This window comes from Synchiropus splendidus, chromosome 5, assembly GCF_027744825.2.
Source record: "Synchiropus splendidus isolate RoL2022-P1 chromosome 5, RoL_Sspl_1.0, whole genome shotgun sequence".
NCBI lineage: Eukaryota > Metazoa > Chordata > Actinopteri > Syngnathiformes > Callionymidae > Synchiropus > Synchiropus splendidus.
Window position 1 is genome coordinate 22408869 of NC_071338.1, and position 15518 is coordinate 22424386.

At 42.0% G+C, this 15518-nt stretch overlaps 1 protein-coding gene across 2 annotated transcripts in view; it reads right to left on the reverse strand.

The window, feature by feature from the left end:
• Positions 1-1131: 1131 nt before the first annotated feature.
• wtip (WT1 interacting protein) overlaps positions 1132-15518 on the reverse strand; it is a 31054-nt gene continuing 16667 nt past the window's right edge. For both annotated transcript variants that reach the window (XM_053866247.1, XM_053866246.1), the window contains 6 exons: positions 9203-9270; positions 7571-7633; positions 7128-7258; positions 7005-7056; positions 6562-6630; positions 1132-4074 (listed from right to left, as the gene is read on the reverse strand). In XM_053866247.1, the coding sequence (XP_053722222.1) occupies positions 3922-4074; positions 6562-6630; positions 7005-7056; positions 7128-7258; positions 7571-7633; positions 9203-9270 (536 nt within the window). In that variant the 3' untranslated portion in view covers positions 1132-3921. The remainder of the gene's footprint in view (positions 4075-6561; positions 6631-7004; positions 7057-7127; positions 7259-7570; positions 7634-9202; positions 9271-15518) is intronic.

The window sequence follows — 15518 nt, forward strand, 5'->3', positions numbered from 1 at the left end:
AAAGTGAAATGCAATCCTGCAGAATTTTCACCCACATCCTGGAGGAAGGTAATCTTTTGTTTCGTGTAACGTAGCTCCCCTCTCGTCCCCAGGGGTACCTCAACACACACACACACACACTCACACACACACACAGAGCTCCCTGAGTCACAGGTTGGAACTCCTCCACACATAAAGGCGGCTTTGTGCCCCGAATCATGGAGCTGTCAGCCAACATGAGTGAGGGATTCTGCAAGGTGAACTTTTTACTGCATCTGAAGACCTGGAGAGGAGAAGTGGAGAATTACTGTCGGGAACACTACATTTGAAATACTAATAACTTGACTTGCTAAGTCATTATTTTTCATCTCAACGTTTCAAATATATTGTGCATTGTTTTTCTTCAGCATTACCATCTCTTTAACTTCAGATCTAATGTGTTTGTTTGTTTGTTTTTTATATAAATATTGCTTGTATATGGATGGGAATTAAACTCAAATTTTCAATGAAATAATTTTAAATTTCTGCAGTCAGTTAACATTCTTTTTATTTTTTTCTTAGCTTTTTATTTTTCATTTATACCACATTTCATTTTTTATGAAAAAGTGGGTCATTTTCTTTTGAATTTTTTTTTAACCATAATATTTTGACCTGCTTACGTCACTATAACTTCTTTTCTTACGTCACTATAACTTCATCTTTTCATTTACTTCTGCTTGAAAGTATTGTAATATTTATTGAATTATTCTCTCATAACAGTCAATTTTGAGTTGCCATTTTAACATACTAACTTTTAATATACTGAGATAATTACGTTTTGAATATGTGATATATTGTTACAATTATTTTGTGAATTATCCCATTACATTGACTACAGATGTGGTTGTCGTCTCAATATTCTGGCTCTGATATACCTATGAATCAACGTCTCTTTAGAAATATCCCATAAATAAACAAACTTAAAGTGCATCTAAGTAAAATAAATTAACTAGGAATAAATAAAATGGCTGAAATGAAATGAAATTAGCCAAAACATTAATATTAAAGCTATAACTGTGCATGCTACTGTTCTTAAGACCAATAATAAGATGACCACAATGACATGAAGGAATTCAGAGAAGACCAAAGAGACACGATCTTGCAGTTAGCTATAAAAACCACTTTATTGAAAAAGCAGATTATGTCTTCTACAGTTAAATGATACATCCCGATTTTTAATACATTAAATAACTTTAGACTTTTCATGTTTAGATAAATAAATCTAGTCTCTTTCTTTAAATGAACCATCTAGGTAATCAAAAACACATTATACAAAAGATGTGTGTGAAAGTCGTCGAGATGTGCTTTTCAGAACTACAAGTCAAAGTGATTTCTGTCGGAAAATAAAATACTAGTCTCTTAATGTACAGATCACTGTGCTATATGTAAGAACTTTCCATAAGAGAAACAAGACATGTGTTGATATGAGTATCAAAGAAGGCATTTTGGAGAACATCCGCCTCATTTCTTGGTGAAAACAGTCTGGAATGAATCAACATTACATTCATAGAAATTGAAAACTGCCTGTTGTCCTCGTCTGTGTTTACAGTTTCAGTAGTTTATTTTGGGACCAGTGAGAACAGGAGTTGGTGTTTTCCGAACGCTAGTTGGTGTTTGCTTCACTCAGGCCAGTTAATCGGGATTAGAAAGGCGGGAAAGCAAGGAAGTTCGAGTTACGAATATCACTCGTGGTTTAGCCGCTTCGAATATTGTCAGCATCGAAAGAATTCATTTGAGGCTGACCCTCCAAATATCAGTTAAAAAGATTTCAACATCCAGTCAGGAAGGCTCAGTATCGGCTGGCGAAGAGCTGAGCTAGAAGGCACACACCCGTTGGTCTACTGTAGGTAGCAGGAAGGCTAGGAAGTGACCAACACTGCAGGACTTTCCCTGAGAGATGATGAGAAGCTCGGCATTATAAGAGGGACTCGGAGGAAAAGCTTGCTATCAGCTGAAGGTAAGGATGCCTCCCATGTTCACCTCGCAGGAGGCAGATTTAGCTGCTCTGTTATCCTGGAAACAGATCAGTATTCCTGGAGGACGGGAGAATTTCTGTGCCACCCCACACACAAGCAAACTCCAGGCAGATTCTCTGCTCTATTAGCATGTTATTACACATCTTGTCTGAACTTTAGCATATTAATTTGGGCTATTTAAGAATGAGGGTCTGCGCTGAAACAAACACCAACTGCAGTCACACAAAACACCACTTGAACACTCGGTGCAGTTCGCTGGCCATGGTCCCGCCACAGACACGCACACATTTCTCACGTTCCTCTCGCCCAGCAGGAATCTTTAAACGGAGACTTGTTAGGGAGGTGATGCTGCCTGTCAAATAACTTAAGGATTTTGTGTCACAAAAGAGAGCGACAACACAGTTTTGCAGGTGGTAGGATGCTCTTCAAGTGAAGGTTTGGGGCGCTTCTTACAAAACCCAGATGTGACCAGCAGCTCTGGCTTTTTTAAACAGACGACCTCCGAAACAGCAGAGAGCAATGTTGGGCATTCGGGCGAGCAGCAAAAACAACCAGTGTTTGAATTAACAAAAAAAAAAAAAAAAAAAAAAAAAAGAAGCTGAAGCTAGTTATTGCAGTCACTAGTGATGGGTAGATGAGGTTTCATGACACAGTATTGAAGGGTTTCATGAAGCAGTGTCCTGATTTTCAGAGGCCACCAGGTGGCACTGTCTGCTGTAAAATGTTTCGACTTGAACATCTAATTCAATGGAACCCCACATCATTTCTAAACCAAGAGCGCCACCTACTGGCCACTGTTCATCAACCCTGCAATACTGTTTCATGATGCCTCATCTACCCATCACTAGTAGTCACTGTTTGACCACCAAATGAGAGTCATATTTTCAGTCACCAATTCATTATCAGTCCAATTACGAAAGCTAGCACAGTCGCATCTGAAGCACAATGCTAATTTTTTTAAAAAAGGACATCTACATAAAACAAAAATTGAACTATGAGCATTTTATTTTAATGTCTGTCAGAATTGCCTGCAAAACTGTCTAAAAGCAAGAAAAGGAAACAAGCACTTTCAAGGTCATTTTAGCATCACTTCTCTCATAAAAAAAAAGAAAAAAGTTTGGCACTGAGCTGCACCAATTAAGACTTCATTTCAGCTCATCAGGTGATCAAACAGTTGTTCAAATTATACTTCAAAGAAGTCTGCGCCGCTGATATGAAGACTCCTTCTCAAGAAACAATGCACAAATTTCTGCTCTGCATCTTCACAAACATGTCCAAAAACTATTTCTATCAACATGTGGAAATCATCTGCAAAATATATATCCAATATATAAAAGACCATCTATGTGCATCTAAGCTCAAGTCTGCCGTAACATCATCATAAATCGAGACACTGTTTTTGAACCTCCCAGGGTCTGGTCTAAGACTTCTACGTGGAATGTCTGTCGGTGCCGTCGGTCCATTTTAGGTGCTCACAAAGTGGAGAGGCGCAAAGCTTTGCCCCTCTTTGCATAGCCTTTCGCTCCAGTTCCGCATCTGCACGGAGAGCCCGCTCTGAAGGCACAGCAGGGCCGCACGGGGCCCAGCCAGCACTGGAATGCTGGATCCCTAGAAATGAACAGAAGGGAAAGAATAGGAGAGAGTGTTCTCTCCTCCGATCCAGACTCCCTCTCTCCTCATGAATGAGCAGGGGCCATGAGCTGTGACGTCACCGGGGGCCTGTGGGCGAGTCGACGTGTTGGCTTTCAGGCACACTAGGAAAGGGTGGGGGTCACAGATGGAGGAGAAGGGCAACCCTCTTTCCCAGCCCCATCGTGTGACTGGTGGGACAGTGTCTGGCCCGAGCGAAAGCCCAGCGCACGGTACCATTCCCACGAGCCGCCCCTCTGCTGGTGATCACCTGGGAGGCAGGTGCGCTACCCCGCACTCACAGCTCGGTAACGTGCAGGGGGTAGCTGGGGGGCGGGTGAGCCGGGCCTTGGCTCTGGAGTCGGTGGATGTGACAGCCGTGACAGAGAAGGTGGCCGTCCAAGGGGTAACAACGGTGACCCTCCTCGTCATTCAGCTGCAGGCCGCAATCCTGAAACACGAGACGAGAACATCAGTTTCCCGAATCCTTCTCTTGAACTTTCACACGACCACAGAGCGAGGACGAGCGCATGTGTGTCGCTCAACACAATCCAGACACTTGACTTCAGTTCATACGTGTCTGTTCACGAGATAGTTACCAGGGGGCTCCGCCAGAGGGCGCCCTGATAGGCGTCAACAAGGCAATTTTGAGCTTGGAGTCAGCTCCAAAATACACTTTAAAAACAAAGGTTTATCTCCCAAACTGGAGCCCATCACTTGGGTACCTTGTTAGATTTCCTGATCCATAAAGGATCAATGTTTTTCACCCAGACTTCCAGACTTTTTTGACAGCAGCACACCTCTAAGTTTAGAATAAAAAAAAGTAATATCAATCAATAAATATATAATCAATATGTCTTTAATGATTCATTTGTTGAATTTCCATACTGTGGCACTAAGGATATCTAATTTATTTTATAATGAAATGCAATGAAGGGTGAAGTACACAAACATTACTGTGCAGCGAAGCAAAATGAGGATCCCAAGAGGTCACATGACAGGAAAAGGAGCTGACTGACAGTTATTGTTAGAGTTTGCTAACATCACAAAGGTCCTTGATGCCATTTTTTATTGTGCATTTAAAAAAACAGGTCACTGCAGACCCCAACACAAGAGGGAGCTTAAATCAGCTTGTTTAGTTATCAACCTTCAGTCTGTAAAAACAGAGTTTCAAAATCCCAAAATGATATTTGTAAATAAAATCTGAACAAATTCTTTTGGAGCTGACAAAAAAGCAGTGCCAACAGGAGGCGCACACTTTAAAGCATTTCGCATCATTTGACAACTGTCCATACTGCTGTTTTTCCTTAACAAAAACCCACATTAGCAAGAGATTAAAAGACAATCGACGATTGAACTGGAAAAAAGGCAACAAAACATCATCAGGATTGCTCAGTACAACACAACGTTCCAACCCCAGTACACGAAAGAGTGTAGGCTCTTTGGCAACATTGTGGGAGCTGCACACTAATCCATTTGGTAGTTCAAAAAGACTTGCCAGAAACTAGTCTGAGATGGATGCAACATGATTTCAGTTCAACTTTATCAATAGTCTTCAGGGAGCAAGAAAAGAAAGGACAGCCTGTACTTTTCTTCCTGAGTCGACATTTAAATAACAAAAAAAAAATGGCTGCGGAGGCGATTCAGGAATCTTAAATTAACGCATTATTCTACAGTCAAAAGTCAGGGGATTCATAGCTCACAGTCATATTATATGATATTTTACAATTTAAGTGGCAGTGTTGAGTTCTCTGGCTGCAGATATGTACTTGAAAACTTCATTATTTCAAAACTAACTCAATGGAGAACGATCAGTACAAAACAATCTTGTACGATTACAGCGAAGATCCAGAACCTTAACAAGCTGCTGAGTAATGCTTAATAACGCGGCTCATGAATGACTCCACCACAGAGGAATCTTCTCCAGTGGTAAAGAACACAACACTTATTGAAATAAGTGATGAATTTGCCACCTTGAGGGTGATTTCACTCTGGACTCTGGACCTCGACCGCCCACCTCCACCACCAGCAGAGCTCTGCTGATCCGTAACTGCCAGCTTATATAATCGTTCGATCTGCTCCCAGCGAAGTCAATAAGTCACCGACCTCTGCTTGTGGTTTCATACTTTTACACAGAATTAATAACCACGATTTACATGCAGGAAAGAAACATAGTTGATGGACTGACAGTCTGGATTTCAAGTCGGGTCTCAGCAATCGCTCAGCTCAGAACAGGAATGCGCTTAGTCACAATGTTGATCTGGACTTGTGTTGATTTTTCCTCGGCGTGTTTGAGCCTCGCTCATTTCACAAGAGACCATGGCGATGATTCACGTGTGCTCATGAAAGAAACGCTTAGAGTTTGGTCAAATATTTAATGACTCACTCCAGGTGAGAGACAAATCACGGAATTACAGAACTCAAGGGACCCGAGGAGATGGATGCGTTTTGGGAGGCGCTAATGAGATCCGACAGAAAAGAGGTTTTTGTTGCAACAATACGATGAAACTATAATGAAGTTCAATATTAATATAAAATACACAGATAGAAAAACTGCACAGAATAAACCATCTTTATTATGTTAAGTATCCCGGCAAGATGTATGCAAATGAAATCTATATATTACTGATATATATTGAATGAACACAATATATTCAATTACTGTAATATGGAAAAATAAAAAGGTCTATCTGATCTATTGTAACCTTTTTTTTATACATTTATAATCCGCTGAAATAATTAGTTGAGACCCGACTAAAGAAAAAACATTTTGCATCAGGCATCTCAACACTCTTGTTTCTTCCAATGGGTTGAATGTCTGTAGACCTTTTCATAGATATGACACTTTTTCAACCCAAACGTTTCCTCCTATTCAACTTGCCAAAACAGGCTCCAAGACTGGATTGCACCGCGACGCACGTGTGGTTTGGTGTCTTACCTCACAGTGGTAGCACTCCACATGGTAGTCTTTGTCCATGGAAACAACCCGTATCGTTTCCTCCGAGCCCTGAAGACACAAACACAGACCTGGACATCACCGATCAGGCTCATTAAAGTGATGGTCTGATAACCAGCAGGTCACAGAACTGATCCCCCCAGCTGCCAGGTGCTCTGAAATAAGACACACCAAATGCTCCAAATCCCGAACCTCCTTTGCTTTAAACCAGTAAACTAGTTAATCAGGCAGCTTCACTTCATGATTTTTTCCCCCGTCAGTATTTCATAATGCTGGTTTCAAAACTACTTCCAAAGCATGTGTTTTACATTCAAGTCGATGTGCATTTTAAAAGATTTGTGAACTTTTCCTCAAACACCTCACAGGTCATAAAATACGTCTTCCTAAAAATAAAGAAAAACCAAAGCACTGATGGGTCTCCTCACCTGGGCCGGTAGGATGGGCTGGTTGCAGGAGGCACATTTTGGAGCAAAGACACTGTCGAAATGGAGACACGGGAGAGTGAAGACTGGAACTGAAACGATGACTGTTGACAGAGTTCTGCTTACGTGTGGTAATCTTTGACACAGTAGATGTTATTCTCCACGTCCACGGTGAAGGGAACACCGTCAAGACCTTCTTTACACACCACGCAGCGGAAACAGCCTGGGTGGTAGGACTTCCCCAAGGCTTGGAGGATCTGAGGAGGCAGAGGACAACATCAGGAATGAAGAGTCAGCCATTATGTATGATAAAAAATCTGCTAGTATTCCCATGGAGGGAAAACTTTGGCATGGGTGGGCAATTGAATTTCCTAAGGGGCCACAAAGAGACGCTTTCTAACTCACAGTTTCCTTCACTTGGATTCATATTATTCACACAAGCATTGTTAAATACGCAAAAAAACATCACTAGACTTAGTCACTTAAAACTTCAGTTCAAGATACGCAACAATAATTGAAAATATCAATTCGATTACCCAACATTTTAGCTTTAACAATGTATGTCTTACCATCTCCATGATGAGGTGTCCACACACGAAACACTTCTCTGCTGTCTGTTGGAACCCAGAGTACTGTGGAGTACACAGAATTTTAGAGGAGAATTAATGGTTTGTGTTTATTATGTTTTGATTTAGCTCGTAACACTCGACCTGCAGAGGGAGCTCACATGTAAGATGAGTCAACAAACATGGAACTGTAGGGCCTATAAGTAAGGAACGGCCCACATGGGGTTCGGTTCTTAGTTTTAAAGCACAGTGAAGTAGGCTTCTTTTTAAACTCCAAATTAAAAGAGTAAAAACGTAAAAGCAAGTCAGGAAATATTTGAACACAAAATAATTCTTCATTGACTTTAGAGACAGATTCCAGTAACGGAGAGAACATCAGCACTGCTGCCTCCTCACTCACTATTTTATGTTTTGACTCAGAGCTCAGGCAGTAACACCAATCTTCTATCAGAACATTCTGTGGGGAGTTGATTGCAAACTAAAAAAACATCTTACAGTGCCAGAGCGGTTAAAAGTGGGGACCCCTGTTGTGTTTTGTTGCTGCCTATCCAGAAAATAAACTGGTACCTGAACTGGTCATGCAGTCTGGCCGCTTGCAAGGCTTCAAACAAGTACGTCATCTGAGCATGCCTCAGTGTAGATCAAAGTCTCGATACAGATGATACAAGACTAAGAACCTTCCAGCTCAAGTTCTTGTGGCTGCCATGCAGACCCAGCTCTTTGCAGACCTTGTGGCAACACCTATTAAATCACTTGAAAGGAGGACTTCTATCCTTTATCATTGAGTTCTACGAGTATGTCTACATGAGCCTAGCGGTGCCCAATGAAGCACACGAGGAAACAGCAAAGTTAATAAACATTGAGTATGACTGAGATTGTTGTGTCACGTTATATGGCCGAGATATTGACGGTGTATTTGTGAAAGAGCTTGGATCAATTGTGTAGGAATAATGAGGCTGGCCATCTGCAGCACTCGAGTGCCTGCGGGTCATGACCTGATGACACACCGCGGCTGGCAGGTGGAGGTGGGAGGCAGTGATGTCCAGTCTGCCCCCTGCCCTGACATCTCCACTCACAGATCTGCCATCTGTCAACACCACCCCCACTCCCACATCACCCGAGGGGGAGACAGGCCAGTCAGATCGCAGCTACTTGAGACAGGAGGGGCAGATTAGTGTAACCCCCTCATCTGACCTCTATCATTAGTCCAATTACTGAGACGCTGATGGAAATAATGTAATTCCGGGAAGACGAATGGACAGAGAAAAGTCCTTAAAACCTTCTCTGACATTGTTTAAATAACGTCAAGAAATGGACAATCATTGAGGGATATAATCCAGAGTCACTGAAAGCACGATAAGAAGCGACTAAATTGAGGCAGATGGAGCAGAAGTCTGTGAGCTGCAGCTGTCTCCTGTCCGCCTTCCTTCTTTCTTAATAGCAAGAGCCGGCACACTCTCAGAGTAATTGACATCCTCTGGGAAATTTGAGGAAATTGAAGCAAATTGGAGGGGTGGTGCTGAAGGCTAATTGTGGCTGCCATGTTTGTTGTTTCTAAAACCTGAAAGATTCCTCTGAAAGCATGACATGAGGTAATGCTGCAATAATCTTGGCCGGTAATCACAAACCACTCACCAGGAAATCTTCTTCACAATAAACCTTGCCATTGACGTTGTAGAAGGCCTTCCCTCGCAGCCGCCTCCCTAAGAGGAAACACAGGAGCAAATATTTTGTTAGGATTTGGTGGCTTGAAAGCAAGTCAAAGATGTCGGCATTAACATTTTATTTCGAAAGGACGTCATGAAGCTTCAGCTAGGATCAGTGCTGGCTCTGATCCCTGCAGGTAGGAACACAAAACCAGCTTGTTCTGTTGATTCCTCCAGGCAAACACAACCCACCTCCAACCCTGGTCCTCCTGACTCATCCTCTGACTCAATCCACTTCATGCCCCCAGGACAGTTCTACAGAAAGATGTCTTGCCTGACTCAAATTTAACTTCAGGCGCACAAATAATTCATGAAACTTTTCATGGACAAAATAAACTCTCAAGGCACATGCCAGCGCTTGAACGGAGGCCCTGCCTTCAGAACTGGATTCCTACGCCAGTGGTCACCAACACAGTGTAGCAGCTAGCCCGAAGAGACAAAGGGAGCAGCACATGGGCTTGATAAAAAATATTTTCATACCTTATGTTTGATTTCATGTTTTCTTTTCTTGTTGCACCATTGTAAAAAAACATCTGAAGAATCAACAATGACATTTAAATATTACAGGAATGGCATTGATCATCAATATTAAGTTGTTTCAGGAGTGTGAGACAAACTGACGGAAGCCATCCAGGTCACACAATGGCCTTAGAGAAGCATGGCTATGCAAAAAGGGAATTACGATAACTGTCTCTCTGCGTAAGGGATGCTTTCTGGTCACATGTAACATGAATGACACCTATGTTGGTCATGTTTCTGAACTTATCTGTGGTACATTCACACAATCAGAGGTGTTTATCAACACATCTATACCAACTAATCGTCAGGCTAGTAAGTGACAACGAAAATCTTGCTTTGTACAAGCATCTTGTTGCATTTGAACAGATTATTTGATATAAAACCAGAAAGGAAGAGGGATAAACATGTATCAGTAAACCCAACTTCTTGGTCACAAAAGCGATGAAAGTTTCAGAGAGAATGGCCCCCCACCTTCTCTGAGATCTAAAGGGTGTTGAGGAAGACCAGCTATGCTTTAAATCTTTTTGGGGGGGAGACGTCGGTGGCCTCCAGCAACCCTGCGTTAGACTTTGGAGTGCAAATGTGCCAAAAAACTTCCAGCCCCGGTTGGCGCTCAAATCTCCATCCTGCTTTGTCAGAGAGCTCCATACACGAAGTGACCCAGGTAATGACAAAATTCTCCATCGTTCTTGAAGCATCCTTCACTAAACTAACCACCAGGTCCTTACAGCTTTAAGAGCTGCCATGAGATCAGCTGACTCAAAACCAATATTAATATGTGCCGAATTATCTTCCGCTTGTGATTTAATCAGCAGCAGAGTTGGATGGCACAGGCCTCATCCATTACTGCACATCCAGCTGAAGAATAAATCACCGTCATGCTGTTGTCATAGCGACACACTGTAACAGTTTCATCCGCAACCATTTGTTGGTTCATCTCACCCAAGCACAAACAGCCATCATATCTTTGTGTAGTTTCTCTTCAGCCAGTCCCACTCAGACGAACTGAAACAAAGCATCTTGATCAGGGTTTGAATCTTGACAGCTCTGCTAAAGCTAAAGAAGGGTTACAGTTATCCTAATCCTTTTGGTTTCACCATCATTAAATACTAGAAGGGACCAAGACTAAGAGCAACAAACACAGAACAAATACTCAACAAACTGAAGCATACTGTTCGATTAGCCATACAGACAGATACATTTATTTGTTAGTCAGTTTGTCAAAAATAAATCAAGAACTCCAACACTTGGAACAAACTAGCAGTTTGTTCTATGCACAGTTTGGTCTCAGTCTATGCTCTGGTCTTGACACAGTGTTGCAAAGCTACCTCCCCGTGTCTACGTGGTAGTGCTGCTTTGGGCTGTTCCTTATTGCGCTATCACCAGGAGAAAAAGCCCAAAATAGTCTTTGATCAGAATGTACCGAGCTGCGCGCTCCAAATTGATACGTACAGATTGTGACGTTCACTGTAATCATGCTTTGCTAGCCAGTAATCAACAAACAAATCTGGCAGTCAGATGAGTCTACCAACACTGATGAAGGAACTTTGCAATAAAAACAAAGTACCATACACACTGGAGGGTCACAGGTTTGTCCGATGAATCATGGTCTCTTTTTAATCTCTTGTACCTGTTTTGGCAGGGTACAGAGGTCGGGCTGACCAGTGATTCGTCTGCAGCTACACAATCAACTACACAACCAACTGCAAAACACAGTGTCGACAAGCGTTCACTACTTTAGTGTTTTCAGCCTCTGTGGCTCTTCTGCCGTTTCCCTCAATCAAGTAGGTGGCTGTAATGTTTTCTGGGGACTAACTGAGAAACATTACAGGAAACGGACTAGTAACTAAATAGAAAACACAAGTCCAAAAACCTCACTATTTTAACACCCCATTTTAAAGCCATCACACACTTCTAGTGGGTCAGTAAAGTAGTTTTCCCCACCAATGTCATAACAAGAATGAATTCATTCCAGTTAAATAATCATCCCACCATGACAACAAACTCTGTAACGTATCGCGTGACAAGTCACAGCGATACGTTAACACCCACACAAATAGCCGCAGCAGTCGAGGAATGCCGTCAACACAATAGGTCAGACTTTTTAGACTTTCAGACAGAGGCACAATTAGCATTTTGGCTGGAAAAAGAATAGCAAAACTCGTGCTCGGTGAGTGTTTGTTGGACACACAGAAGCGAGTCTTTATGCAGGCTAAACTTGAGATTATAGAGAAGAGTGCATCAGTGGGGGGTGTGAGGTGTTGCTGTGTGCTCGTCTGTGGCCTCTGCTCTGGAAGGTGAACACAAAGGCCTCAGCGTTGATGACTGTGCTGCGCTGCAAGGGGAGCAGGTCGACTGAGCAAACGGGGACATTCCTTCTGCCTGAGGTCACTAGCTGGTCCCATTCAACCCCCCCCACCCCTGTGCACCTCTCCAACACCCGCTCCCTGGCCGCTTCCCTCACCCAGTGAAGAAGGGGGAGGGCTTGAATCTCGCTGCTGTGGCCTTTTGTCACCAGGCGAAGGCCAGAACTCTTCTCAGCGTCAGCAACCTGTTTCACAGCTAAACACAACTTCCATAAGGAATTGTGTTTCCTTTTTATTGGCAATGCTGTTGGGTTGACTTTGCGTTTATTGACAGGGCGTGACTGACTTAAGGTCTAATGGAATCGGTTGCCATATGGAAGATGGTTTGTGATGTCACATTCTGGTTTTAAATCTGGCAAGGTGGTGATGGGCTTCAACAGTACAACTAATAAAATCAACTGAAGAATCAACATCCAAACAAACAAATACGTCCAACATCCAAATATTATAAGTCCGGGCTGCCGCGAGCTCAAGCCTAAAGCTTTGGAATTCATGATCACATGTTTTTAGACATTGGGAAGCAACTGGAGGACATGGGTCAAACTAAGGACCCGGAGCCAAATCGTCACATCAAGTTGTTTAGAGTGGACACCTGGTGCTTAAAAGGCATGTTATGGATTGTAAAAGAAAGTGATAGAATTAAAGGTTTGGCAGCTAACCTCTTGTCTAAGGGTGAAAAAAACTGAATGTTATGGTTGAGTGAAGTAAATATGTTTTCACACCAAAGAGAGCATTTCCAATCAAGAGTTGCCAGCTACTATAGCTGGTGAAGAGCGAAGAAAGGAGTCACATATAGTTCATATTTTCACGGATAGTCTGCTGTTAGACTTTGACTCGACGATGAATGAACATTGGAGATGCTTTTTCCTCTTGGTGGTCTGACCACAGACGACGCTGGCAGCCTGTTATTTTTGCTCAGCCTTTTCTGTTATTGCTCTCATTTTAAATGTTGGTGTTGCCATGGAAATAGGAAAACGTCTTGTGAAATAGCACTATGGATCAGCTCAGCAATAAAAAACACTGATGATTTCAGGAGGAAAACTGAGACATTTTAACCTGGGGTGGTGCTCGCAACACAAGACACATAGTAACTAATAATAGTCCTTCACCTTTTAGCTGTATTTCCTGACAAAAAGACAAACTATGTAATTCTGAACATCATTCCCGCCATATTAACCTGCTGCCTCACATGCTTCAAGCATGAATCAGCAGCCTCCGTGGTGTCAGAGACATTACTGTGCTTTGAATTGTGTGAAACTGGTTATGGTTGTAGACTCCACACACACAGCAGTGGATTCAAATAGATTTCAATTCCTCACCAAGGTCAGTCAGTCCAGCATAAACCTCAGCAACCTACTGAGTCATTTGAACATGGCAGCCTTGGTGCAAATCTGCACCATTGCATCCACTTAAATGAATGAAGTGGTGCTGTGTCATTTGAAGAATAAGCTTTAGTTTTCATTCATTGACTGACAGGTCGATGTAGCGTCCTAACTCATGATGGCCCATGAGTTTGGGTAGTGATAATCTGTGTAAGAAAATATCACGATTCTCAATGGCTAGTTACTGTATTGAAGTTTAATAGTGCTATATTGAGATTTAACAAATAAATACTTGAATATGTTCTGTTTTTAGCAGTATTAAGTAGTCACTCAGTAATTTGACATTCACCTTCAGCTCCTCGGAACAGACAAGTGTTGGCGAACATTCAAGCCTGTGTAACAGCACCTGTCAGCTAACGGCTACGATGGTTGAACCTGAAGAGATAAGATCATCACCCATAGCATTCAAAGGGAAGCAAAGACAAAAGCAGTGTTGTTTTAAAGATGTGCCACGCAAGAGTTAAACACTCAGGAAGACATTAGACCTACAAACTCAGATGAACCTTAAGCAACTGTTCATGTCTCTTTGTGACGGTGAAATGTAACTGAAGGTAATAAGGAAAATAAACATGTTTTTAAGACCGAAATAGTTTTTATATAATGGGATCATTTTCACCCTTGAAATAATGTTAACAAATATTACTATATACTGTTGGAATTAGTCGGGCAATAATATATGATATTACATAATAAGTAGTCGACACATGAAACCAGTGGCAACGTCTATTATAGTCGTATAAAGTCGACTGTAAAAATGACAGAAGCAGCCAATATTACTTTTCTCGAGGGCACGCCAGAGGCCTCCCTTTGAGGAAAGGTGAGTAGCTCCGTCATCCACGACAGATTCAAAGTACACTCATCAGAGTAGATCCAGAGGTTAAATATCGGTTGGCCTGAGAACATCTTGACATCCCAGTAGAGAAGCTGGGGGAGGTCTCGAGGGAGAGGGAAGTCTGGGACTCACTGGTCTGGTCGCTGGTCTCGGGACCCAACATTATGGTGGAAAACAGATGTTTTCATTCACTTTTTCAACACACATTAAGTCAAGTTTCAGCTATCAAATCTGAATAAGTGAAGCTTCTTTAATTTGATAGGAAGTATGCACTGTTACTGAGCCAAAGTTGAGGTTGCCAGATGATGTTAAATAAAGGCTCAAGGGTGAGAAGATGCATCGCTTGAGTTAAGAGTAGGCAGTGCCAGTAACAACACCAAAGGCCAGACAGAATTTGCTAGCTAGTAGAGCTGATATTATACCACTGAACATCCTTAGTGCCCCAGTTCCAGAGTTCAATAATAAAGGTGTCACAAAGTGCATAATGTTGTTGTGCCACTCAGATAATGAGTGACACACTTCTGGCATTAGATCTTACAGTCTGTCAGAAGTGTGATTCCAAATGCGACTCAATATCAACATTTTCTAACAGCACTTTTGTTGTGAATTTTAAAAGAAGAGCTTTTTTATGATTACAGGCCTCTTTGATAGAACCATGACAGAAGTGGTCTGGTTAGAGGAGAGAATCTCTGGAGGAAAGATGAGCTGCTGTTTGAAGTTAACCGCATTAAAGGGTCCATAAAATAAACCCACATCAAAAGTGATCTTTTTCCATGGTTGAAGAACCAATGCAGATAATAAACAAACGTCCTGGTTCTTCTATTTCTCATAATATCTTTTCATGTTCCGATTTACTTCACTTTTTCGCGATGCAAGTTCCTCTTTGCTACAGTAAACATTTAACGTTGCCACACAAAAAAGAGAAGCAGGAAGATGTTTACTTGCCTGGTAATAGTTGCAGGAAATAAAACAATCTTTTGCCTATATCTGTCATTCTGATCTGAAAAATGTACTGAAACAATTCACTGACTAGTGTTTACTGTACTATTTTTGAATACCATTAAAGTGTAGTTACAAATTCACCAGCAGACTCCAGCAATCCAAACATTACCCACATTAGAGTAACAAGTAACAACATTCTTATTG